Source organism: Lithobates pipiens, unplaced genomic scaffold (assembly GCF_037356315.1).
Source record: "Lithobates pipiens isolate NorthernLeopardFrog02 unplaced genomic scaffold, aLitPip1_a1.2 Scaffold_18, whole genome shotgun sequence".
NCBI classification, from domain to species: Eukaryota; Metazoa; Chordata; class Amphibia; order Anura; family Ranidae; genus Lithobates; species Lithobates pipiens.
The window spans coordinates 570,087,140-570,114,663 of NW_027507758.1; the positions used below are offsets into that span (position 1 = coordinate 570,087,140).

The 27,524-nt window shown below is 42.9% G+C and overlaps 1 protein-coding gene across 1 annotated transcript; it reads right to left on the reverse strand.

Moving 5' to 3' along the window:
* Nucleotides 1–265: 265 nt before the first annotated feature.
* Nucleotides 266–16,338, reverse strand: LOC143990281 (interleukin-17F-like). The gene is made up of 3 exons (XM_077490341.1): nt 16,217–16,338; nt 12,772–12,938; nt 266–1,279 (listed from the first exon to the last, which is right to left on the reverse strand). Exons 1-3 carry the CDS (start codon nt 16,241–16,243, stop codon nt 1,048–1,050), a joined length of 426 nt encoding a protein of 141 aa, XP_077346467.1. The 5' UTR covers nt 16,244–16,338; the 3' UTR covers nt 266–1,047.
* Nucleotides 16,339–27,524: the final 11,186 nt, after the last annotated feature.

The window sequence follows — 27,524 nt, forward strand, 5'->3', positions numbered from 1 at the left end:
TTATTTATTTATTGTTTATAAAAGGCCCCACCAAAATCCTCAGCACCAGGCCCATGATGTTCTTACTCTGGCCCTTCTGTGCAAGTGTTGGCCAAATAGTACCAGAGTGCTATCCTTGCATTGCATGCCTCCTTCCAAGCATGGCATTGAGCTTCTATTCAGTTATGACTAGCACATCAGGGATATCCTGCAAAGCAAAGATGCCACACTGTAGGTAGAAAGTAAAGTTATTTTTGCTGCATGAAAAAATGACAGGAAACAATGGTGACTTAAGGTATGTTACATTTATTTATCTTTTTCTTCACAGAGGGTTTAATAACATTTTAACTGATGTCATTTGGAGATCACAGGTCACACCTTTTTACACCTTTACACATAATCATATAGTCATACCTGTAGGCCATTTGGACCTCCCACAGAAGTCCTGCCATGCTTTCACTTCCTGTCCTGACGATTCATTAAAAAAGTAGAAGGAATTTTTTCAGGAGATGGAAAATCAACTTGTAGACAGTTGTCCCCAGAATAGTTATCCCAATTGGAAGCTCTCTGAATTCCCCATCACTTTCTGTTCTGGTGACAATGATCAACAAGACACATAGAGGGGTGAAAGCAGGGACACAAACAATGCAGACCTGACAAATGTTTTAAGCCTTCCTTTTTTGGCTGACCTCCCTTTAAAAATGTTTGGTTGTTTGGTTTATATGCTGGCCCACTTGTTTCAATAATTTCAGAATCACTGATTTGGAATAAGTAGATTGAAAATTTTTAATCTGCGCACTTTAAAATTAAATATTGCTCCCAACTAAGTCAGCACACTCAAATATTTACAAGGATCAACCTGTCAAATAAAAAAAGGTATCTGGTCCCAAGGCTAAAACTGACATATTTTCGCTTCCAGGGCACAACCAGAGACAACCTACTGTAGAGGAGAGATGGTGCTGCTGAGTTTCATATAAGAATTAAACAGATCATTTGCCCCATCCATCCTATTAGGTTGTCTTTGCCTTCAAGCTATCTTATTTGCATGTTCCCAACAAAGTCTTGATCTTATCCTTGACGCTTTGTTTTAGACTTGATGCAGGTGCAGGCCACAGGAATTATTTTGGGCTCCAGCTTGATGGTCTTGCTTCTTTCTTGAAACCTTACAACTAGAATCTCCTGGTATATGGGTACAGAATTCAAACTGTTGATCACGTTATTGTCGGCATCTAAACATCTCTCCAAGAGGCATTTTGCTTCAGAAATTTCCCAGGGGAACATTATACAACCCATCCGAGATCTGGGAAGGAGGGAAACAAAAATGAATGAATTATAACCTGTTTGTTGTGTCCTTTCTACTCTACTTCTACTAAGGGGAAGAAGTATTATTCTTCATAATCCTTTAAGCCAAGTGAAGGACTGTGAAGTCATTGCTGACCCTACACAAATTAACCCTACACAATTTCTGTGAGACGTGATCTATAATGCTTTCATTGGGGTAAAAATAATGCCCATGGTGTTCTGTCCCACAGCCTCAAAACCAGTATAAGCTCAACTCTCCTTAAAGTGGCACTAAACAATGGTTTTAAAAAAAAAATCTATTCATGTATTCTTAACTACAGAAGTATCTTCCATTGTTCTCAACTTCGTGAGCCAAAATTGCTTTATTTTTTTTTTATTTTTTTTTTGCTGCTGTGATCTGTGATTTCCTGTTAGAGGGTGGCTACTTATCTTCTCCATGTTGCCACCTTGTGTAGAAACAAATAGTAGATAATGGCTAGAACTGAAGAAGGCTTTCTAGGCACCACACCAGTTAAAATTAGGAGTGGCCGCCTCTTAGCCCTTGTACACGCGGTCGGAGAATCCATCGGAATGTGTCTTATCGGACCGTGTTGTCGGATAATCCGACTGTGTGTGGTATGCATCGGACTGATTCCGTCTGAATACCGTCGGACCCAATTTTCCAACTTGTTGGAAATATTTTCCGACCAACTGGTTCGATCGGACATACTCCGATCATGTGTAGAGAATTTTGATCGGACCAAGTGCCACGCATGCTCAGATCAAATTCCTACATCAAAGCTATTGGCTACTAGCCTGAACGTAGTCCCATCGTAACGAAATTACGTCATCACGTTCTGAATGATCGGATTTTTCGACAACTTAGTCCGACCGTGTGTATGCAACAGTTTCGGACAAGATCCGATGGACAAAATCCGACAGACAAAATCCGACGGATTTGGTTGTCGAATTCTCTGACCGTGTGTACAGGGGCTTAGAATACAAGGGCGCTGTGCAGTGCAGGGTCCTTAATGCTGGCCCAAGCTTTTTGTGGAGGCTTTAAAGCAGGGGAAGGCAACCTCTGCATCCCAGCTGTGGTGAAACTACAAATTCCATCATACCTCTGCCTCTTGGAGTCATGCCTGTGACTGTCAGGGTCTTGCAATGTCTCATGGGACTTGTAGTTTCACCACTACCCTGGAGGGCTCAGGCTGCCAACCCCTGCTTTAAAAGGTCTTCACATTCAATGGATGGGCATTTTAATCCTCCGTGGCTATCAGTTTCCATGCTGAAGTACTGAATATAGAGAATTGTAAGCCAGGCATACAGCATCTTCTAGGTAAACCTGTTCCTACATTTTATGGTTGTAGACTAAGAGTACTGTGGGAATACGTTCTAATTCAGCTGACCAGCATCTGTTCGTTTAGGTCAATGTGCTGGAAGTGCTGGGTAAGTGCTGGGTAACTCAGTGATTTGTTGTTATTGTTGTAATGTCCCTAAATTTGCTTTGGTACCTTATATTGTGTCATTCTGTGTTGCCCCTGCAATTCCATCCATTTGTTGGATTAAAAAAAATTGAAAAAAATTGAAAGTATACCCAAGCTCCTAAAGAAACGTTGATTCACGAAATATATTTAGCTACATCAAGCTTATTTAGGTTAAATTTGAGTCTCACTGCACCCCAAGTATCTCACCAGTACTTCATTACCACAGTGGGATTTTGTTTGGCCTTTGTTATATAATAATCTCCAAGCTTGATGTTTTAAACTATGGTTTTATATTGTTTTCATACCAGCAATTTTTTATATGTATTGTGTAGTCTAAAAAAAATGTAATTTCTAATAAAAAATTTATTTCAACCAGACTATAAAACTATGTAACTAGTATGGTGTCTAAAAAGTCTTTCTTCAACTCTAGCCATTATCTACAACCCCTGGCAAAAAGTAAAAGGTATGGCATCACCACTGATGAAAATAGTTATGCAATTTTTTAATAGTGTAAAAAAAAAGTAATCCCAGACATGCTTCAAAACTATTTTTATTTAATATTCCAATCTTCTGGCTTTCAGAAACACTTAAAAAAAAAAGAAAAAAGAATGAAAACTGTAGTCAATTGCAACTGTTTTTGCACATCAAGCAGGAATCCATTCTGAGGAAAATACTATGGAATCGTAAAAAAGCACTACAGCAGTTAGTTGCAACACCTCTGGCTTTTATAACAGCTTGAATTCTCTAAAGGCATTGATTTAACTATCGACAAACAGTATTCTTCATCAATCTGGCTCCAACTTTATCTCTTGCAGGTGCCAGATCAGCTTTGCAGGTTGGAGCCTTGTCATGGACCATTTTTTTTTTTTCATTTGCACCATAGATTTTCAATTAGATTGAGGCAGGCTATGCCATTGCCATAATATGTCTTTCTTTTACGGCTTTTGTGTATGGCAAGATGCAATATCATCGTGAAAATGATGTTGTCATCAGCAAACATTCTGATGGAACAAGAATAAGAAAAGTGTCCAAAATCTCAATATAAAATGGTGTATTTATTGAATATTTAATGACTGTTATCTCCCCCCTACCTTTACCTGACATGCAACCCCATATCATCAAGGATTGTGGAAATTTGCATGTTTTCTTCAGGCAGTCGTCTTTATACATATCATTGGAACGGCACCAAACAAAATTTCAAGCATCATCACCCTGCCCAATGCAGATTGGTGATCCATCATTGAATATCACTTTCATCCAGTCACCCACAGTCCATGATTGCTTTTCTTTAGTCCACTATAACCTTGTTTTTTTATGTTTAGGTTTTAATGATGGTTTTTGTTTTTCTGTATGTAAATCCCATTTCCTTTAGCTGATGTCTTGAAGTTCAGTGACAGACATTGACTCCAGTTTCTGACCATTTGTTCCTCATTTGTTTTGTTGTGCATTTTCTGACACATTGATGTCTTCCTTGGCCTACCAGTATGCTTCCCTTTAACTACCTTCCTATTTGATTTATACTTGGTCCAGACTTTAGACACAGCTGACTGGGAACAACCAACATCTTTTGCAACATTCCGTGATTTACCTCCTTGAAGTTTTAAAATCCTATCCTTTGTTTCAACTGACCTCTCTCATTTTGGAGCTATGATTTATGCCAATCAGGTTGGTGCAACAGCTCCCCAAGGTGTGCAAGAACTCTTTTTTAATGCAGACTAATTAGCAGATGTAATCGGATGCAGATGTAGAACTGCAAAGTACATAGTGATTCCATAATATTTTCCTTAGAATTGAGTGATTCCAGATTTTTTCCTCTGCTTAAGCTGCAAAAACAGTTGCAATTGACTACAGTTTTCTTTCTTTTTTTTCTCTTTTAATTGTTAAAGCCAGAAGGTTGGAATGTAAAATGAAAATAGTTTTGAGGCACGATTCGTTTTTTTCTACACAATTAAACAATTGAACAAACATTTTCTAAGAGTGGTGATTGCATACTTTTTGCCAGGGGTTGTACTATATTATCCAGGATGTCCACTACTACCCTGGGGTGGTGTACAAGTATTTACTCAACTATGTTACATAGAAAAATAGCCAAATCTTGCTAGCTTCTGAGATGGACTAGGGGCTATAGATTATAGACTATGGGATGGGTAGTGTGCATAGAGCAGTGCACATGAACACAACTAATGTGCAAGGAAAAAGGAAATGTTCAAGAGCTCACAGAGGATGCTACAAGAAGGTAGAAAAACTGTGAAAAAAAGAAAATTTAATTAAAAATAGATTACAGAGCCATTAAGTAATGGATGTGTATGGATTATTAGCAGTGATGTAACTAGCAGAGTTAAAGTAAACTGCGTTACTTTAGATGGTAACGAGTAATCTAACTGATTACTCTTCCCCTCATGGTAACACTGTTCCCATTACTTGGGCGGCGTTACCGCAATTACATCTACCGCCACTAGGGGCGCACCCGCCACGATCTGCAGAGCGCGCCGTGGCCTTGGCCTTAGGAAAGGCCGTGACTTTGGCCTAGCTCCAGAGCGGCGGCCATCTTGGTGCACCCTCCGGCCATTTGCAATGTGATTTCTCCATCAATTGACGGAGGGATCACTTGTTAACAAACCAGCGTCATGTTGATGCCGGTTCCTCTCTCCCCTCTGTGTATAGATCTGTACAGTGGAGGGGAGAGATCGGATGGCAGCAGCGCTTTGGGCTGCATCTGTAGTGACCACAGGGCTGTTCTGTGACAATTGCAGTCACAGCCATCCCTCCATACCCTGCCAATACTCTGCAATTCCCTGCCAATACTCTGCAATTCCCTGCCAATACTCTGCCATACCCTGCCAATACTCTGCAATACCCTGCCAATACCCAGCAATACTCTGCCAATACTCTGCAATACCCTGCCAATACCCTGCCAATACTCTGCAATACCCTGTCAATACTCTGCATTACCCTGCCAATACTCTGCAATACTCTGCAATACCCTGCCAATGCTCTGCCAATACTCTGCAATACCCTACCAATACTCTGCAATTCCCGGCCAATACTCTGCAATACCCTGTCAATACTCTGCAGTACCCTGCCAATACTCTGCAATACCTTACCAATACTCTGCAATACCCTGCCAATACCCTGCCAATACTCTGCCAATACTCTGCCAATACTCTGCAATACCCTGCCAATACTCTGCAATACCCTGTCAATACTCTGCATTACCCTGCCAATACTCTGCAATACTCTGCAATACCCTGCCAATGCTCTGCCAATACTCTGCAATACCCTACCAATACTCTGCAATTCCCTGCCAATACTCTGCCAACACCCTGCAATACCCTGCCAATACTCTGCAATACTCTGCAATACCCTGCAATACCCTCACAATACTTTGCCAATACTCTGCCAATACTCTGCCAATACGCTGCAATACCCTGCCAATACTCTGCAATACCCCGACAATACCCTGCAATACTCTGTCAATACTCTGCCAATACCCTGCCAATACTCTGCAATACCCCGACAATACTCTGTAATACCCTTTCAATACTCTGCAATACTCTGCAATACCCTGCCAATACTCTGACAATACTCTGCAATACCCTGCCAATACTCTGCAATACCCTGCCAATACTCTGCCAATACCCTGCAATACTCTGCCAATATTCAGCAATACTCTGCCAATACTCTGCAATACCCTGCCAATACTCTGCAATACCCTGCCAATACTCTGCCAATATTCTGCAATACCCTGCCAATACTCTGCAATACCCCGACAATACTCTGCAATACCCCGACAATACTCTGCAATACCCTGCCAATACTCTGCCAATACCCTGCCAATACTCTGCCAATACCCTGCCAATACTCTGCCAATACCCTGCCAATACTCTGAAATACCCTGCCAATACTCTGCAATACTCTGCAATACTCTGCAATACCCTGCCAATACTCTTCCAATACTCTGCAATACCCTGTCAATACTCTGCAATACCCTGCCAATACTCTGCAATACCCTGCCATTACTCTGCAATACCCTGCCAATACTCTGCAATACTCTGCAATACCCTGCCAATACTCTTCCAATACTCTGCAATACCCTGTCAATACTCTGCAATACCCTGCCAATACTCTGCAATACCCTGCCATTACTCTGCAATACCCTGCCAATACTCTTCCAATACTCTGCAATACCCTGTCAATACTCTGCAATACCCTGTCAATACTCTGCAATACCCTGCCATTACTCTGCAATACCCTGCCATTACTCTGCAATACCCTGCCAATACTCTGCAATACCCTGCCAATACTCTTCCAATACTCTGCAATACCCTGTCAATACTCTGCAATACCCTGCCAATACTCTGCAATACCCTGCCATTACTCTGCAATACCCTGCCAATACTCTTCCAATACTCTGCAATACCCTGCCAATACTCTGAAATACCCTGCCATTACTCTGCAATACCCTGTCAATACTCTGCAATACCCTGTCAATACTCTGCAATACCCTGCCAATACTCTGCAATACCCTGCCATTACTCTGCAATACCCTGCCATTACTCTGCAATACCCTGCCAATACTCTGCAATACCCTGCCAATACTCCGCCAATACCCTGCCAATACTCTGCAATACCCTGCCAATACTCTGCAATATCCTGCCAATACTCTGCAATACTCTGCAATACCCTGACAATACTCTGCCAATACTCTGCAATACCCTGCCAATACTCTGCAATACCCTGCCAATACTCTGCCAATACTCTGCAATACCCCGACAATACTCTGCAATACCCCGACAATACTCTGCAATACCCTGACAATACTCTGCAATACTCTGTCAATACTCTGCCAATAAGCTGCCAATACCCTGCCAATACTCTGAAATACTCTGCAATACCCTGCCAATACCCTGCCAATACTCTGCCAATACTCTGCAATACCCTGCCAATACCCTGCCAATACTCTGCCAATACTCTGCCAATACTCTGCAATACCCTGACAATACCCTGACAATACCCTGCAATACCCTGCCAATACTCTGCAATACTCTGCAATACCCCGACAATACTCTGCAATACCCTGCCAATACCCTGCCAATACTCTGCCATACTCGGTAATACCCAGCCATACTCGGCGATTCTGCACTTCCGGGTCTGCGGCTTTCACACGCGCCCGACAGCAACCCGCTCCCGCTGTGATTGGACACAGCTGAGCCAATCAGTGTGTCTGGCAGACCTGATCGATCCCAACAGAGACAGAATGGCGGTCTGCCTATGAAAACAAGGCAGATTACAGTTCTGTTAGTAGGGGAAACAGTGATCCTGTGTTTCTGCTAAGCAGGAACATGGATCTCTGTCTTCCCACCATTAAAGCACCCCCCACACAGTTAGAAAGCACTCCCTAGGAACACATTTAACCCTTTGATTGGCCCTGATGTTAACCCCCTCCATGTCAGTGTCATTAGAACAGTGACAGTGCATATTTTTTAGCACTGATCACTGTATTGGTGTCACTGTGCCCCAAAAAAGTGTCACTTAGTGTCCAATTTGTAAAAAAATGAATTAATTAATAATCCTTAAAAATATCCCATAGTTTGTAGACGCTATAATTTTTGCGCAAACCAATCAATATATGCTTATTGGGATTTTTTTTACCAAAAATATGTGGCAGAATACATATTGGCCTAATTTGATGAAGAAATTAGATTTTTTTTAAATTTTTATTGGATATGTTTTATAGCAGTAAGTAAAACATTTTTTTTTTCAAAATTGTCGGCTTTTTTTTGTTTATAGCGAAAAAAAATTAAAACCGCAGAGGTGATAAAATACCACCAAAAGAAAGTTCTATTTGTGGGGAAAAAAGGCAGTTTCGCAAAATATGGCATGAAGGGGGGTAAACCTTCCGGAGCTGAAGTGGTTAAACAAGTGTAGAAATAAGGAGTACCAGAAAAAAACACTTGCTCCTTTAAAACATGCTTGTACTGGGTCTACAATTCAAAAGTATGTAATGAAAACAATGATGTATAACCCCTTTCCGCCAAGCGTACGCAGATGTGCTTACTCAGCTTTCGGGGGTATACCGGGATGATGCCTGCACCTGCAGGCATCATCCCGGTGCTGTTTTTCAGAGCCGGCGATCGGCTTTCCAGCCATAACAACCGTCCCCCCTCCCACCGCCTCCCGCCACTCTTACCGGGGCTCCCGTTCAATCGGGAGCCCCGATCTAACATTTGATGCCTCCAGCAGCTAGGGAGGGACTGGAATGAAGCCTTCATGAAGTCACTTCCCGTTTACTCAGCTGCCAATGGCGGTTTTAAAAAAAAAAATACAGTATTCAGAATCACTGAAAACAGCAATCTGAATACTTTGAAGTGTAAAGGAGGGATCGAGGGTCTTTTAGACCCCCGATCCCTCCATAAAGAGTACCTGTCACCACCTATTACTGTCACAAAGGATGTTTACATTCCTTGTGACAGCAATAAAAGTGATCAAATTATTATTTTTTTTTTAAAAACAATTTATTAATTTTAAAATAAATAAGAATTTTTTTTTTAAAGTGCCCCCGTGTCGCCGCGAGCTCGCACAGCAAAGAAAACGCATACGGAAGTCGCGCCTACTTATGTAAACAGTGTTAAAATCACACATGTGAGGTATTGCCGCGATCGTCAGAGCGAGAGCAATAATTCTAGCTCCTCTGTAACTCTAACCTGGTAACCAGAATTTTTTTTTAAAGCGTCGCCTATTTTTAGGTACCGTAGTTTGTCGTCATTCCACGAGTGCGTACAATTATAAAGAGTGACATGTTTGGTATCTATTTACTCGGCGTAACATTATCTTTCACATTATGCAAAAAAATTGGGCTAATTTTACTGTTTCTTTTTTTTTAAATTCATGAAAGTGTCCCTTTTCCCAAAAAGTTGCGTTTAAAACACCGCTGCGCAAATACCGTGTGACATAAAATATTGCAACAATCACCATTTTATTCTCTAGAGTCTCTGCTAAAAAATATATATAATGTTTGGGGTAACTTGCTAGCAAACAATATGGATTTTAACTTGTAAACACCAAATGTCAAAAATAGGTTTAGTCAGGAAAGGGATAAAGATCTTTAGATGTGCCTACTAGCAAAGGTCAAAGATAAAATCAATACTTTTGAAAAAAAATAACATTTCTTAGAATGATATCTTTTGTCACAAAACTGCATCGCTAAGCCCTAAACTATAAATTAAAATAAAATAAAAAAACATAAATTTAATCTAAATAATCTCATCTGTGTCTCTACTAACTTTGTACATTTACACTTTGCAATATTTGCCCACTCTTCTTTGCAGAATTGTTCAAGTTCAGTTAAATTTGATGGTGGCCGTTTGTGGACTGCAGTCTTCATGTCATTCCACTGATTTTCAATGGGGTTTAAGTCTGGGTTCTGACTAGGCCATGCAAGAACATTCACCTTTTTCTCCTTAACCGCTATGTGGTCATTTTTGCTGTGTGCTTTGGGTCATTGTCATGTTGGAAGATTTTCCTTAAGAATTTGATGGTATTTTGCCCCATCCATTTTTCCTTCTATCCTGACAAGTGCTCCAGTTCCTGCTGCAAAGAAATACCCCCATAACAGGATATTAGCACCTCCATGCTTTACTGTAGGAATCGTGTTATTTGGATGGTGAGCTGTATTGAATTTCTGCCAGACATATAGTTTGGTGTTGAGGCCAAATCATCCAATTTTAGTCTCATGTGACCATAACACCTTTTCCCATGTAGCCTCAGAATTTTCAAGGTGCGTTTAACATGGTCAGATGAGACTAAAATTTAATTATTTGCCTCAACACCAAAGAATATGTCTGGTAGAAATCCAATACAGCTCATCCAAATAACACCATTCCTACAGTAAACATGGAGGTGGTAATATCCTGTTATGGGGGGGGGGGTTCTCTGCAGCAGGGACTGGAAGGGGAAATGGATGGATGGGGAAAAATGCCATCACATTTTTGAGTAAAATATGCTGCCCTCTCCCAGACAGTTGTCAATGGGAAGAAATTTTACCTTCCAACATGACAAGGACCCAAAGCACACAGCAAAAATGACCACACAGTGGTTGAAGGAGAAAATGATGAATGTCATTGTATGGCCTAGTCAGAGGCCAGACTTAAATCCTATTGAAAATCTATTGAATTACTTGAAGACTGCAGTCCATAAATGGTCAACATCAAGTTTAACTGAACCTGAGTAGTTCTGCAAAGAAGATTGCCAAGACCCTGAAACGGGAAAATATCGCAAAGTCTAGATGGGCAAAGTCAGCAGAGACACATCCCAACAGACTAAAGACTGTTTTTTAAAGCAAAAGGTGATTCAACAAAAATAATGACCTAAGGCAGTAATCCTTTTTCCAACTCAGTGATTCTGTTTTTGAATTTCTTTTTGAATTTTTTTATGACATGTTGGTGTTATATCTTTCACTTGGATGTAATAAATTGCACCAGTAAATACAGCTGGATAAAACAAAAACGGTGTCTGTTTTGATTTCAGGCTGCAAAGAAACAAAATGTGATTATTTTAAAGGGGGGGGGGGGGGTGATCCTTTTCTATGCTCACTGTAGATACACTTTAAGGCCGCGTACACACGGTCGAACTGTTTGACGTACTTAGTCCGTTGAAACACAGTTCAGCGGACAATCCGCTCGTGTGTGGGCTTCAGCTGACTTTTTCAGCGTGCAGTCTGGAGTACTAAGATTTTCGGTTTTTCCAAAAATCTGTCCGTCGTACTTTGGTTTCAGCGGACAGTACGGTCGTCAGTATGCTAGTTCGACAGACTAAGAATGGCACATGCACAGAAAGGATTTACACGGCGGAAGGGTGCTTTGCTGTGTCTTGGACTTCCTATTTCTAGTCCCGTCGTACGTGCTGTACACGTCATCGCGCAAGCTTTCGACGGACTGTTTGTGTATCCGTGTGTGGTCAAGTCCGTTCAGTGGAAAGTACGCCGGATTGTCCGTCGGATTGTATGACGGACTAAGTACGCCATACAATCCGCTCGTGTGTACGCGGCATAAGTTATCAATTGAATATGTTCTCTTTTATGTGTTGAGTTGTGTTGTGATTGCTGACAACTTGTGATTTTTGTGTTTTGCAAATGTCTATGCCATTCTAATCTTACACTTGGCATGTTCATTATTTTGTACAATAAAAACCTATAAATTCCCCAATGGTTTCATGGTTATGTGTAAGTGTGAATATCTTTTGCTGTTCTCTGTGGATGAAATATCCAATTTCAACTCTCAAAGGAACTCTTCACTGCCAGCTGTCTAGTACAATCAAGAGAAATGTCTGATGCAAATGACACCATTATTTCTCTCTAATGCCCTGTATACACGATCGGACATTCCGACAACAAAATCCATCGGATTTTTTCTGACGGATGCTGGCTCAAACTTGTCTTGCATACACACGTTCAATTCCGATCGTCAAGAAAGCGGTGACATACAACACGTATGACAGGACTATAAAGAGGAAGTACAATAGCCAGTAGCCAATAGCTTCCGTCTCGTGATTTATTCTGGGCATGTGTGGCACTTTGTGTGTCGGTTTTGTCAACACATGATCGGAATTTACGCGTTTGGATTTTGTTGTCGGAAATTTTTATATCCAGATCTCATACATTGTGTGTCGGAAATTCAGATGGAAAAAGTCCGATGGAGCCTACACACGATCAGAATTTACAACAACACGCTCCAATCACACATTTTCCATCGGAAAGTCCAACCGTGTATACAGGGCATTACACAAATCCTCTTTGTCCTAATCAGAAGAGCCATCCAAAGATTGTGTCTGTATCACAATCCAAGCAATAAACGTTGGAGAACTTGAATGGTGGTCTCAAGTTCTCCAAAGATGTTTATGGGTTGGACACCTATTAGAGGAGGACAGTAAAAAATTACAGAACCTGGAGATGGATCAAGAACCAGAATATGGAAGTTGGTGAAGAATCGCTCCAAATATAGCTTAACGTTTAATGGAATTTATGTACCGTGATGTTTGTCTTGTGTAGTTCCACGGAGAGAGGGATCGCTCATTAACGTTCTCAAAGGCAGGAACATGACTGGTGTGCTCTTCTAGTGAATTACTGGAGAACAAAAGCTTGAGATCTTGTAGTTTTATTCCATGAATAGTCCTTCCCAAGAGAACCAGCAGAAGCTGAGAAAATGAATTAAGAACAACAGTTATTTGTGGTTCACCAACATATCTGTAGTTTTCTAGTTGCTGATAGAGGAGTTATATATGCACTACAAAAGTATTTTTCAACTTTCTGGTGGGGGATCCTTTTTACCAAAACTGCAAAATTATTATTATTTAATATAAATCCTGCTAAATACATAAGCAGTTTCCACTACCCATTACTTCAACTAAACTCTTCCTGCTGACCACAAAACAAGCCTTGACACCCCAGAATGATAAGTAGCCAACAACCATCTATTCAAGGCTACTTCTTTCAAATCTGTCCTGAAATCATTCAAACAAGTAACACTTGTCCCAGACATTCGGCGCAGCATAGTGATTGGATTATATCATTAGAACAGAGTGGTTTCACAAACATTCACACCTCCCATCATGAAAATCAACATCTGCTATGACCCATTCCATGCAGTGTTACTTTTGGCAGCAAATTTCAATTTAGTTTTAGTCTTAGGACTAAAATGGCATTTTAGCTTTAGTCCCATATTAGTCTTCTGCAATTGTTTTAGTCCTATTTAGTCGGCTAAATCTCCAGTACATTTTAGTCGACTAAAACTCATTTTAGTCATCTAAAATCTAGCGGGTGTAGTTAAAGCGTAAAGCATTATTTAAACATTTCTCTACAATTTCCAAACTCATATACTGCTGGAGTGAAAAATTTAATATGTAATTAATTCTGGTATTAAGGTATGAGCATGCAATGCAGACCAGTGTTAATTTTTACATCAAATTTCAATTTAGTTTTAGTCTTATGCCCCATACACATGGTCGACGGAAAATGTGCAATCGGATCATGTTGTCGGATCGTGTGTGGGCTCCATCTGACTTTTTCCGTCGGATTTTCAGACGCACAAAGTTTGAGAGCAGGATCTAAAATTTTCCGACAACAAAATCCGATCATGTGTAGACAATTCAGACGGACAAAGTGCTACGCATGCTCAGAATAGACTAATGCCCTGTACACACGATCGGACATTCCGACCACAAAATCCGTCTGATTTTTTCCGTTGGATTTTGGCCGAAACTTGTCTTGCATACATACGGTCGCACAAAGTTGTCGGAAAATCCGATCATTCAGAACGAGGTGGCTTATAAAACGTACGATGGGACTACGTAAACGCCAGTAGTCAATAGCTTTCATCTCCAAATTTTTTCTGAGCATGTGTGGGACTTTGTGTGTCGGAATTCTCTACACACGATCGGAAAAAGTCCAATCAGATTTTGTTGTTGGGAAATTTTAGGTCCTGCCCTCAAACTTTTTCCATCAGAAATTCCGACGGAAAAAGTCCACTAGAGCCCACACACGATTGGATTTTCCGACAAAATAATACGATCTGACTTTTTCCGTTGGAATTTCCGACCATGTGTAAGAGACGAAAGCTATTGGCTACTGGCCTCTTTATAGTCCCATCATACGTGTTATACCGCATTCTGAACGATCAGATTTTTCGACAACTTTGTGCGATCGTGTGTATGCAAGACAAGTTTGGGCCAAATTTTGTTGTCGAAATGTCCGACCATGTGTATGAGGCATTAGTCTTTTGACTAAAATGGCATTTTAGTTTTTGTCCCATTTTAGACTTTTGACTAAAATGACATTTTAGTTTTTTAGTTGCATTTTAGGCAGCTCAATCGTTTTAGTTTTAGTCGTATTTTAGTAGACTCAAATGGTATTAAGTCAGTTGACTAAAATGTTTTAGTCGGTTTTAGTTGACGAAATTTACACTGATTCCATGGTGACTAGATCAAGGTGACCGCTTTACCCATGCATTATTTATAAATAGTGAGGTATCTGCGTTTATGTATAGACTAGTGGAACCAAGAGACTATATATAACACAAACAACCCTAGAGCCCACATTAACCACTTGGCAACCGCATAACTTAGCTATACAGTGAAAGGGTGGCTCTCCTGTGTCAGATCACAAACTAGGTACATGATCTGGCACTTTCGTGTAAGGGGCACTCAAGCACCGCCCACACCATGGCTGTGATTACACACAGCACAAGCTTATCAGAGGTTGCCGGCCAATGAATCTCCACTGATCAGTGAGGAGAGACACAGAACAGAGCTCTGCCTATGTAAACAAGGCAGGGCTCTGTTCTGTATAAACAGGGATCTGATGGATTTTCTTTCTCTGAAAAGCAAAGAATAAAATCCATCACATCCCTTAGTAAAAGCAGCGCACACAGTACACAAAAACATTGGGGAGGTACACAGTTAACCCTTTGCTCTCCCTAGATGTTTAACCCCTTCCCAGCCAGTGTCATTAGTGACAAAGCATATTTGTAGCACTGATCACTGTATTAGTTTCACTGGTTCCCACAAAGTCTCAGTTAGTGTCAGACTGTCTGCCATAATATCGCAGTCCATTACCAGTATAAAATAAATAAATAAAAATGACAGTGTATATCCCATAGTTTGTAGATGCTTTAACTTTTGTGCAAACCAAACGCAATACACGCTTATTGGGACTTTTTTTTTTTTACCAAAAATATGTAGCAATATATATTGGCCAAAATTATGAAGAAATGTAATTTTTTAAATTTTTTTTATTTAATGTGTTTTATAGTGTAAAGTAAAAATTATTGCTTTTATTTTGAAATTTTTTTGTTTTATTTCATATATAGCGCAAAAAATAAATTAAAAAAAAAACCGTGGTGGTGAAACACCACCAAAAAAAAAAAAATTACATACATTTCATTTGGGTAAAGCCTTGCATGAACGCACAATTGTCAGTCAAAGTAACGCAGTGCCATATCCCTAAAAAGGGCCTGGTCACGAAGGGGCGTACATCTTCCAGAGGTCAAGTGGTTATATCTCTAAGGGGCTTATCTCTCCTAGTACCAATTGGTGTAGATTACCAAAATAATAAATAAGCATAATGACAAATTTAGGTCGCAAATACTAGTTAGCTGGTTGTCATGCCTCAAACTACAGCTAAAGACTTTTGACTTTTATCCCACCTTCTCAATCCTCATTACTGTTCAAGGTCAGTAACTGAAAAAGTATTAAACCTGTGTTTCAGCATAAAAGCTAGGCAACTAACATTCTCATAGGCATCAATGACAGTGAGTTTGTCATAGGACAAATTTAATTTAAGTAGGTTAAGTTAATAAACAGCAGTAGCCAGATGACATTTCAGAGATGTCTCCTAGCCCTAACTCAGTCTCAAGTTGTAGAACCCTATTTGGCTTGTCATGCTATGACAAGTAGGTCGATCTTTGGTTAACACTCACCAGGTAGGTGCCTCTCAGGATTTCCATAACTGGGTGACCAGCTTCTTCCCTGCATGAAAGGAACAGATGTGTACTATGGCATTAAATGTTGACTCTATATAAGCGCCCCAAATTGTACCGGGATTTCCACTATAAAGACTGAGGTCACCTGTGGTTTTACATTGACTAGATATTTCAGTAGAAACTTGAGCAGTATTTATACAGTAAATAACTATATATGTGTTTCCTGCCTTTTGCCAGAACCTGCACATTTGCAGACAGCTGTCTAACCACTCAAGGTGCTTTTACAAGCGGTAAAGGTATATGACAATGCAGCAGGGAATAAGGTCATGGTTTATACATGCCAAAACACTACATGCCTTACCAGCCCTGGTTAGAGAAAACTTGAAATTATATGTAATATATTTGTTCTTTTTTATTTCACATGTCTTTGTATTTTTTTCAGCAAAGCTTGCCTATATTGATAGATTTCAAATGAAGGTTTGTACGGTTCATATGAACATTCATATGAAAGTTCTAAGGACATTCAATGACTTCACCAATGTCCCTTGAAAGAGCTTTAGAATTTAGTTTGTACAAAACGGTATGTGGCGCTACCTCGCTTACTAAAAAACTACAAATAATTAAATAAATTTTACAAATAATTAAATCAATTAAATAAATATTACAAATAACCCTTTGATAAAGTCACATGGATGTGACGCAACGCGTTAGGGAGGAGCCAGGTGTCACTATCGTCACTTCCGGTCGCGGCCGAGACCAGAAGTCTGTTTGTTTACTTACTCGAGAATTTGTCTAGCAGAACTGTAAGTGTGGATATATTTTGAATAACGATTTTATTATACATACTACACATGGGAGCCCCCCCCCCCTCTGTCTTTTTCTCATCTCATACATGGCTGGTGAATTGTTATTACTGACGGGCTGAACTCACGAGGAGGAAAAGAAAAGTGAGAGTGTCATCAGGGTTTACACAGCGCCGTATGGCCTTTGATGGTCTTTTTTTTTTTTTTTTTTTTTAAAGTATTTATTGAGAAATGCAACAGAAATAATAGTACATATGCATCAAAAGTAAGTGCAGTACAGTAGGACCATCATCGCAGATGAGGTGCGCGAAGAGAAGGAGAACAGAGTAAAGCTGCAACATATTAATCGTACATCACATACTGTAATAAAGGAACCAAATAGCGAGTAATACCTCAAGTAAAACAGGGCAGCAAAACTAACAATAACTGGATGGATCCTAAGGCAAAAGGTTGTTGCGATAGCAATATAGAGTTAACCAAGAAAATGACATTTCCCAGAATTTAGTAAAGATAAAAATAAAAAGGGGGGGGGGGAAGGGAGGAAGGGACACAAACAGGAAGGGGCAAACGGGGGGGGGGGGGTGAAGGAGGGGGATGGGGTAAGGAGTCATGGGTTCTCGTGTCTAGTTCCAGAGGCGGGGGGGTTCCGTAGGGTGGATCCTGGGGAGTAGTGGGTTGTTAAGAGCAGATTAGCCATTAGGGGGGGGGGGAGGGGGCTGACCCCCAGAGCAGATGGAGAAGCGCCATAGTAGAAAAAAGTGTAGTGATCCAAGTTGGTAATGTCCACCGGGGAGAGAGTGAATGATATGAAGGGAAGCCATAGCGCGTAGAAGCGAGACTTTGCTTTTTCGTCCCGAAAGTTTGCGTTGCATCGGTCCTTGTAGAGGAGTGAAAGGAGGTCTTTCTGCGTCTGATCAACGGAGGGGGGAAGAGAAGAAGTCCAGTTTTTCAGAATAGATTTCCTGGCTAGTAGCAAGCAGAGGAGAGCCCAGTCTTTGTGGGAAGGTTTGCAAGGCGTGCCGTTAGGGGGCACGAGGCCACCGGTGGGAGACCACGGAAGCAAGAGGGGGTCCCAATATCCAAAAATGAGGAGGAGGGGGTCCTTTGGTAGTTGCAATAAGGTAACTTTGAAGATGTAGGCGAGTATCCGATCCCAGAATGATGAGATGTAGGAGCAGGACCAGAAGCGGTGAGCCAGCGAGGGCCTGTTAAGAAGACAGTGGGGACACTTGGTGGTGTCCTGGTCAGTGGCAGATGGAAGGAAGGGAAGGTATGCCCGGTGGGCAATTTTTAGTTGCGATTCTCTACAAAGTTCGTTGGGAGTCAGACGATATACTTTGTTGAGACCTTGCAGAATTTTGTTTACTAGATCCGGGTCAGGAAAGTCTTTCTTCCAATTGGCGACAGATGAAGATGTCAGGGGGGAGGAACATCGCTGGAGCAAAGGTTTGTAGACGTCTGATATTTTGTAGGTATCATCTCTGAGCAGACGGTCCAAGAAAGTTAGGGTGAAGCGTTTATGTTCCTCTCTGCAGATGCCGTTTAAGAAGCTGGTACATTGCCTATAATGAAAGGCATGGGCTGGAGGGAGGGAAAACTTTTCTGCTAGGAGAGCAAATGACAGAGGGCGGCCAGAGTCCAGGTCACAAAGTGTAGCAAAGCTTGTGATGCCCTTCTCTTTCCAGAGGTGGAATGTCTTGTGGAGAAAGCCAGGGGAGAAAGTAGGGTTCCCCTGTATCGGGAGGTGCCTGGAAACAAAAGGGGGGAGCTTGAGGCACTTCCTGGTTTCTCTCCAGGCTATGGCAGTGTCCCGGAGTAGGAGATTGTGTTGGAGCAGAGGTGGTACCGATTTCCACCGGCAGTGGAGGAGAGCTGTCAACGATAGTGGATAGACCATGGCGGCTTCCATAGAGTAGTTGGAGTATTTGGAGGATTGGGATATCCAATCCAAGCCAGTGCGTAACAAACATGACAAATTATACAATCTTAAGTTAGGCAAGCCAATACCCCCCTCGTGTCTGGGAAGATGCAACTTTTTTAGGGCTATACGTGGGCGTTTGCCCTGCCACAGAAAGGAAGAAAAAGCTGACTCTAGAGTCTTGAAATCCTTGTGGAGAAGGAGCAGAGGGATGGTTTGGAGTGGGTACAGTAGCCTGGCAAAACTAACCATTTTTAGAAGGTGGCATCTTCCCAGAAGCGAGAGAGGCAGATCCATCCAGTTAACCATTTCCTGAGAAATTTTTGTGATCAGAGGGGGGTAGTTAAGGTGGTAAAGGGAGGAGGGCAATTTACCAATTTTAATACCAAGGTAGGTGATGTGGGAGCTAGCGGTTGTGAAGATAGAGTGTTGCGTCCAGGGGGGTGTACGATGGGAACCTATCGGGAGGATTTCGCTTTTGCCGTAATTTATTCGAAGCCCTGAGCAGGATCTGAATACATCAAAGACCTCTTTAATGGTGATCATGTCGGAGGCAGGGTCCGACGAAAAAATGAGCACATCATCTGCAAAGAGGGAGGTGCGCAGATCATGTTGGCCTATGCGGATACCGTGAAGGGGGGCCTTGTGTGTTAGGTATCTGGACAGGGGTTCTAGGGCGATGTTAAAGAGGAGCGGGGAAAGTGGGCACCCCTGACGAGTGCCCTTGTGCAGGTGAAATTCATCTGAGAGAACACCAGCCGCTACTAATTTTGCTACAGGGGAAGAATACATGGCTTTGATAAGGTGGCAGAAGTGGCCCTTGAAGCCCATTTCAGATAGGGACATAGAGAGCCAATCAAAACTGACGTTGTCGAAGGCCTTTTCCGCATCTAATGTTATAATGGCAAAGTCCCCACCGGGGTTGTTTTTTGCATGTTCCAAGGCGAGCATAACCTTACGAATGTTCAAGGTGGCAGTTCTGCCCTTCACAAAGCCAGATTGGGCAGGATGGATTAGGGAGGGAATAATGGCAGCTAGTCTAGTGGCTATTATTTTGGACAGTATCTTGACATCCAGGTTGAGGAGGGAAATCGGCCTATACGAGCCTGGTTCGAGAGGGTCCTTCCCCTTTTTGTAGAGGAGTTTAATAACAGCCTGGTTCCCAGAGGGGAGATATGGACCACCGGACCAGATGCCATTATATACCTTGTGTAGTGTGGGCTCTGTGATGGAGGAGAGGGTTTTATAGAATTCACTGGTGTAACCATCGGGGCCGGGAGCTTTGGATGGGGTTAGTGTGCGGATCGTGGAGGAGATTTCGGCGAGCGAGATGGGGGCATTAAGGGCTTCTAATTGTTCAGAAGTGACTTTTGTTAGGGGCACACTATCTAGGAAAGAGCGGGCGGAGGCATTATCTATAGGGTCTGGAGCATACAGGGCCGTGTAGTAGTTTAGCATCACCTTGTTAATTGCTTGCGGGGTGGAGTGAAGGACACCCTTTGAATCTTTAAGAGAGGTGATGTGCGTCGGGTGAAAGGGGCCTTTGTATAGCCTCGCTAGGAGTTTACCCGCCTTATTACCAAACTTGTGGAGCGTTGCGTCAAGTTGAGATCTTTTCGCACGTTCGAGTGTGTCCGCCCAGGTGTCAAAATCTTGCTTGGCTGCCCGCCATTCGGCTCTATTGTTGGGGGAGTCAGTAGTGGAGAGGGATCTTTGGGCTAGATGTAGTCTCGCGCTGGCCCGTTTATAATGGGACAGGGCGTTTCTTTTGAAGGAAGATGCATAGGAGATAATTCGGCCCCTGAGAAATGCTTTACCAGCGTCCCAGAAGAGGTTGGGGGACTCAGAGTGGGGGGAATTCGCTTCCGAGTATTCGCGCCAGGATACCGCCATAAAGTGTTGGAAGTCAGGATTATTGTGGAGATAGGAGGGGAAGCGCCACAGTCTAGGGTGTGGTGGAAGATCTAAGTTGTCAAGTCGAGTTAAGATCGGGGCATGATCAGAATTAGCAATGTCAAGAATTTCTGCTTCAGATAGATTGGGGATGAGGTCGTCGGATCCGAAAAAATAGTCGATTCTCGAGAACATGTTATGGGGGTGGGAGTAAAAGGTATATTCCCTGTCTGCCGGGTGAGACAGGCGCCACAAATCACGAAGATGTAGGGACTCCATGGTGGCGGCAAAAACGGAGGTGTCAGAGGGAGCACTTTTTAAACTATGTCGTGGGGGAGGGGATCTGTCGTCTGCGGGGTGAAAGATGTCATTGAAGTCACCGCCGACCAAATGGGGTGTTTGGGTGAAACGAAGGAGCCAGGAGGTCAGACTGCTGTAAAAGGATTTACCGGGGCTATTGGGAGCGTATACGTGAGTGATCACTAGGTCTTTGGTTCCCAGGCGAATATGCACTGAGAGGAGCCTGCCCTGAGAATCTGAGTGTGTGGACAATACTTCGCATGGGAGGTTTTTATGTATCAGCAGGAGAACACCCGCCTTTCGGTTAACGGCATCGGAGCCTAGGACCTTTCCAACCCAGAGTTTCTGCATGCGATGAAAGTCTGGAGCGGATAGGTGGGTTTCCTGTAAGAGGGCAATGTCTGTTTTCAATCTTTTTAGGTGCCGTAGGATCTTCATTCTCTTATTGGGCGATCTTAGGCCTTTCACATTCCAGGATATTATGTTCATGTCAGGGGGGGCGAGAAGGGGATATGGGCCGATGTTGTATGTTTAACGCTGGCCGGTGGACCGAGCAGGCTAGAGTGTGGATTGGATAGAAAGAATCCAGTGTAGCAGTGGAACCCGTAGAGTGTGACGTAGAGAGGGGGGACGTAGTCTCCAATAGAAAGATAGGGGGGGGGAGGGGGGATGGGGAATAAACTGAAATACATACATAAACAAAAACATTGGAGCGAACTTCGCTTTTTTCCGCATGGAGTCACTGTGTAGGCCAGCCCCCAGTACACGACCCAAGGCAGGGAGCAAAAGCACTCGGGTGGGAGTATGAGCACGGTAAAAAGTGTTAGAGGAGAGCCAAAAAAAAAAGAATACGTGCCATGGTACGGCGCTAGTCTTGCACAGTGAGTCCAGAGGGGACACAATATCGTCATAAGTCATGTAAGGAGGGAGCTTCATATAGGTATGAAGCTTAAGCATTTTAGGAAAAAGACCCAAAAAAAGAAAACAGGGTAGTTTACGGGGGGAGCATATCTATAGAAGAAAAAGAAAATGTGGACCGTAGAAATATACGTATCAAAAGAGCATATAAAAAAACAAAGAAACATACAAAGATACTAGTGTAACCAAAAATTACAACATATAAGATGGCCGCAATAGCGGCAGGGCCACGTCTAAGCGAGGACAAAGAGTCAGTCGATATAGAGGTGGCCAGGAAGACAGAACAACGGTGGTTAGATTGCTACATAAGAGCATAATTTGGCACGGGGCCTAAAAATAATAGAAACTGGGTATGCATCAGGCAGAGCAAACATCCTTGTCTGGTCGGATGAATTAAAACCTAACAAGGCAACTTACAAGTCTGATGGACCCGGCAAAAGGGTCGCCGGAAAGGCGAGCAGAGGAGGAATCCGGGAGACTGCCATGACCTCACCGAGGGGTATCACGGGGATAGCGGTCCGGGGCAGAGGGCCTGAACCGTTTGGGCGAGTCTTTCCGCGGGCTCCGTTGGTCCAGGGAGCGGTTAAGCGATGATGGCTTGGATGGGGTGTGGGGGTGCGAATCCGAGTGAAGAGAGCGTATAAATGCCTCCGCTTCGGAGGGATCTTGAAAAGTTAGCTGGTCGCCGTTTGGAGCTTTGAGGCGCAGGACAGCCAGAAAGGCCAGGGAGAACTTGAGTTGCATTTTGAAAAGTTCCGAGCACACCTGCTGGAATGCTTTCCTCTTCTTGGAGACCTCGATGGAATAATCGGCGAAAATCAGGACCTTGATTCCATCCAATTGAAGAGAACGGGTTTGTCTGAACTTCTGTAGGATCAGGGCCTTGTCAGAGTAATTGAGGTACTTTGCAATTATAGGTCTGGGGGATTTGCGTTCAGGTGCGGCGGGACCCATCCGGTGGGCCCTCTCTACCGTGCAGGGGCCCGGGAGGCCCAGGGCCTCTGGGATGCGGATCGCACAAAAGTCAGATAATTCGGAGGTCTGAAGCGACTCAGGGATGCCAACGAATCGCAGGTTACTCCGTCTGGCCCTATTCTCCAAGTAATCGAGCTTCTGTAAGATGTATTGGTTCGTCCTGTCCTGGGAGCGTTCAGTAGCTTGGGCCTGGTACAATTCCTCCTCCATGTCAGACACGCGGTGTTCCAGGTCATTTAGTCTGGTGTGGTGTTCGCCTATTTGGGCCTTTAACTGTTGCATGCCTGCATTTACGGCCTTTTCCACCGATGCAGAGATCATGGGGGATAGTAGAGCAGCCACGGCCTGGGCAATGCGCTCCGTAGTTGAATCACCTGCAGGGGTTGTGGGGAGAGTGCCCTGGGATGGAGGAGCTGGAGAGGTCAGTGGGGATTGTGCAGGGCGAGGGGAGGATGGGTCACTGCTCACCTCCATGTCTGTAGAGCGCTGTGAGGAGAAGGTAGCCGAGTAGGCCGAAGCCGGGGCCTCAATTTGCGGCCGCGCCGCGGTCGCGGGCGGCGCCGCGTTCGTTCGCGCGCTGGACTTCTCCAGGTACTTGTCCATGGCTCAGGAGGCTATGAGAAGGGTGGATTGGTGGTTTCCCAACCGCTCGGCCGATTTTATAAGCCGGGTTACAGGGTCGCGCTGCGGGAGCTGAGTGAAGGAGCAGTCACTCCATGCGGCGCCGGAACCGGAAGTCTTGATGGTCTTGTATTGAGGTGAGAGGCTGGGGATAACAGGGGGTGCACAAGCTAAAATATCGGTGGACTGTCACAAGCAGGAGTTGCTGCAATTTTTTTTTTTTTTTTGTCTCACTGCATGGACTTCGTGGACTGTCACTGTTTTATATTGAAGTTTGCACTGCACTTTTGAACAAGATTTCACAATTTTTGATATATGGATTTCATGCAATATTTGTTTGCACTTGTTTTGCACTTTTATTGTTGATTGCACTTTTGTGTATATTGCACAATTTTATTTGTATTTTTAAGTGTGGTTATTATTGCACTTTAGGCAATGTTTTTTCGCTTCAGCTATTTTGCACATGGTTTATATAAAATTTTTGCCTATTTTGCACATATTTATTATTATTTAATTATTTGTAATATTTATTCAATTGATTTAATTATTTGTAATATTTATTTAAATATTTGTAGTTTTTTAGTATGCGAGGTAGCGCCACATACCTTTTTGTACATTTTCTTTGTTGGTGTAAAGATCACTATTTATGTTGGCAGCTTCCCTTTAGTCATCTGATTAATAGGTATTTATTAGGGTTATTAGTTGGGTGGAGCGCACTAGTACTTGTGTTTACATTAGAATTTATTTTCCTTTCGACATTCAATTTTGAAACCCCAAACTCGCTCATCCATGTCTTTATGGGCTTTGCTTTGTGCACTGGTCCAAATCATTTGGTGGAGGGGGGATTTTGGTGTGGGGTATTTTTTCAGGGGTTGGGCTTGTCCTCTTAGTTCCAGTGGTAACTCTTAAGGAGTCAGCATACTGAGACATTTTGAACATTTTCATGCTCCCAACTTTGTGGGAACAGTTTGGGGATGGTCCCTCCCTGTTCCAAGATGACTGCACACCAGTGCACAAAGCAAGGTCTATGAACATATCATGGATGAGCGAGTTTGGGGTGAAGGAACTTGACTGGCCTGAGTCCTGACCTCAACCCGATAGAACACCTTTGAGATGAGAAATAGGAAGGAGGGAGCACCCACAATGCCACATCCATAATGTATCAAAGGAAAACAAAGATACCAAATAGATATCAACAGGTCGGACTTTTAAGGCAGTGTTTCTCAACTCCAGTCCTCAAGGTGCCCCGACTGGTCATGTTTTCAGGATTTCCCTCAGATGAAACAGCTGTGGTAATTACTGAGGCAGTGAAACTGATCAAATCACCTGTGCAAAATAATGGAAAGCCTGAAAACATGATCTGTTGGGGCGCCTTGATGACTGGAGTTGAGAAACACTCTTTTAAGGCATGGAAGCAAATAGGGAAGTAGAAAAAAATATTTATTTTATTGAAAAATACAATATAATAACAGTGTTCAAAACAATATAAAAATCATATGAAATTATATAATTTGTACATAGAGCCCTTGTGCGAGCCAGGCTTTATTGTCCACATCAATGCCTGACCTCACATGTCCTTCTGGATAAATGGTCAAACATTCCCATAGACACACGCCTAAACTTTGAGGACAGAAGAGTTGAAGCTGGTATCGCTGCAAAGGGTGGGCCAACTCAATATTGAACCCTACGGACTAAGACTGGGATGCCATTAAAGTTCATGTGCGTGTAAAGGCAGGCGTCCCAATATATTTGGTAATATAGTGTATATTGGTTTTCCACACTTAGCATCTTGATTGTGCTTGTCACCCTAATAAAGGGACCTAAATGTCCCTGCAATGTGATTGGATTTTTATCTAACTTATATGGATCTTAAGTACATTTTTCTATTTGCAATTTGGAGTGCTGACCTTCTTCTGTCTAGTCTACTATGAACTTTAAACATGTCTGCCTTTTTAACCTCTATTAAATGGATAGTAAACATGTCAGTAGTTTTCACAAGAAAGATAAGATTGTTTTTGCTTTCAGGTCATTTCACAGGAAGTGCTTACAATTGTAACCTTTTATTCACATGATTTAAATACACTTATATTTTCTGTATGTAAATGTGGGGGGCAAGTGGAAAAAAAATAAGAATGTAAGTACATCCAAAGGCCAAATTAATGCACAAGCCTCGTAAAGTAAACAAAAAACTTCCTTTCCCTTCCCTGGCTGTGCCAAATGCTCCTTCATTTGTGTCACACGCTCCCCCTCCCGGACACTGCAGCTCACAGTGGGAGGGTTTCAACAATCCAGAAAGCAGTGACCAGAGCTAGGTGTGGCCAGATGCTGATTGATATGCTGCCGGTGTCTTGTCATATAAGGTCCCCCATCCGATAGTGTCCGCTGTGTACTGCGCATGCGCAATACACAGCTACACAGATTCCGAAAAATTGCCGAGGATGAACGGCGCCTGCGCCGTGAGTCCAGGTTCCATCCCCACTATCCAAGTGGACATAAAGTAGGAATATAAAAGAGCCGAGCGCAGCGAGGGCGAGCCCGAAGCGTGGCGAGCAAAGCTCGCCTGCGAGGGGCCCTCTAATATTCACAACCCTATGTCCACTTGGATGGAGGGGCCACCACCTCCACTCACGGCGCAGGCGCCGTTCAACTTCGGAGATTTTCCGAAGCTTCGTCCGCCCCGTACTGCGCATGCGCAGTACGGGGCGGACGCTATATGATGGCTGGACACTATATGGCACAACACCGGCTAGTGAATGAATAGTGACAATGCTAATAGCCACACCCACTGCAACATTTCATCCCACTGTAGTGCAAGCAGGTACAGCTTGCATGAGGGACAATGCTGCTCTGAATTCAGGAGCAAGGCAGCATCATTCTCATTGTGTTGAAGGCCCTCCTAGGATCCAAACAGGTAAATTAGTTGCTGGAACTACAGGGAGCCTCTTGTTCAGCAGCTTTGCAGGGATGGTGACCCAAAGCCCATCTTGTACCACCAGTTTACAGTAAAGACACTTATTGCATTAATTTTTAGTGGGGACCTTTAGTATAATTGATAACCTCAGCACCACATCCCATATAAAATTAGCAGTGAGACTTTTTAGGTGCAAATATAGATGCTCTCAGGAAAAATACACATACAAACGTATATAAAATCATAAATTGTATTCCAAAACGTATTGTAAGTAACCCTAAGAGCCCTTGAACACTGACAGTGCAGCTGCGTTAGTGATAAAGCGCCGCTAGTTTTATCGGCACTTTACAGTAGTTTTAGAGGCGATTTATTGGGCCGCTAGTGGGGGTTAAAAGTGCCCCCCGGCAGCAGGCGAATAAAGGGTTAGAAGCACCCCAAAGCATCACTGCTGAGGTGCTTTGCAGGCGCTTCAGCAGCTCTGCCCATTGATTTCAATGGACAAGGGTGCTTTAGGAGCGGTGTATACACCGCTCCTAATGCGCCTCAAAGATGCTCCTTGCAGGACTTTTTTTTTAATGTCCTGCCAGCGCAACACCCTAGTGTGAAAGCACTCGGGCTTTCACACTGTGTCTGCAGATTAGCCATTTTTCAGGTGCTTTACAGGTGCTATTTTTAACACTAAAGCACCTGAAAAACATCTCCAGTGTGAAAGGGGTCTTAAAGGTAAAAGCATACTGCATGAACCTTGTTGCAAATATACAGTCAGGGACCCCATAACCTTTCCATACATACAAATTAGCATATAAATAATGTTTAACCAATAATACATAAATTAGAACAAAGTATAAGGAAGGTGTAGTATCCCAATGCGTTTCGACAAGTTTGGCTTCTTCAGGGTTTCAAGGGGTGCAGCTGAAGAGGAAGTACAGCAAATGTAATTTACATGTTCAAACAACAGTCAGTGGA

Excerpts from the sequence above, each read along its gene's own strand:
- LOC143990281 (XM_077490341.1), bottom strand. The coding sequence starts at position 16,243 with ATGGAAATCCTGAGAGGCACCTACCTG. Across the intron at positions 12,939-16,216 it reads TCCTGAGAGGCACCTACCTG|CTTCTGCTGGTTCTCTTGGG; the intron begins GTGAGTGTTAAC and ends TCATTTTCTCAG. Across the intron at positions 1,280-12,771 it reads TACACAAGACAAACATCACG|ATCTCGGATGGGTTGTATAA; the intron begins GTACATAAATTC and ends CCTCCTTCCCAG.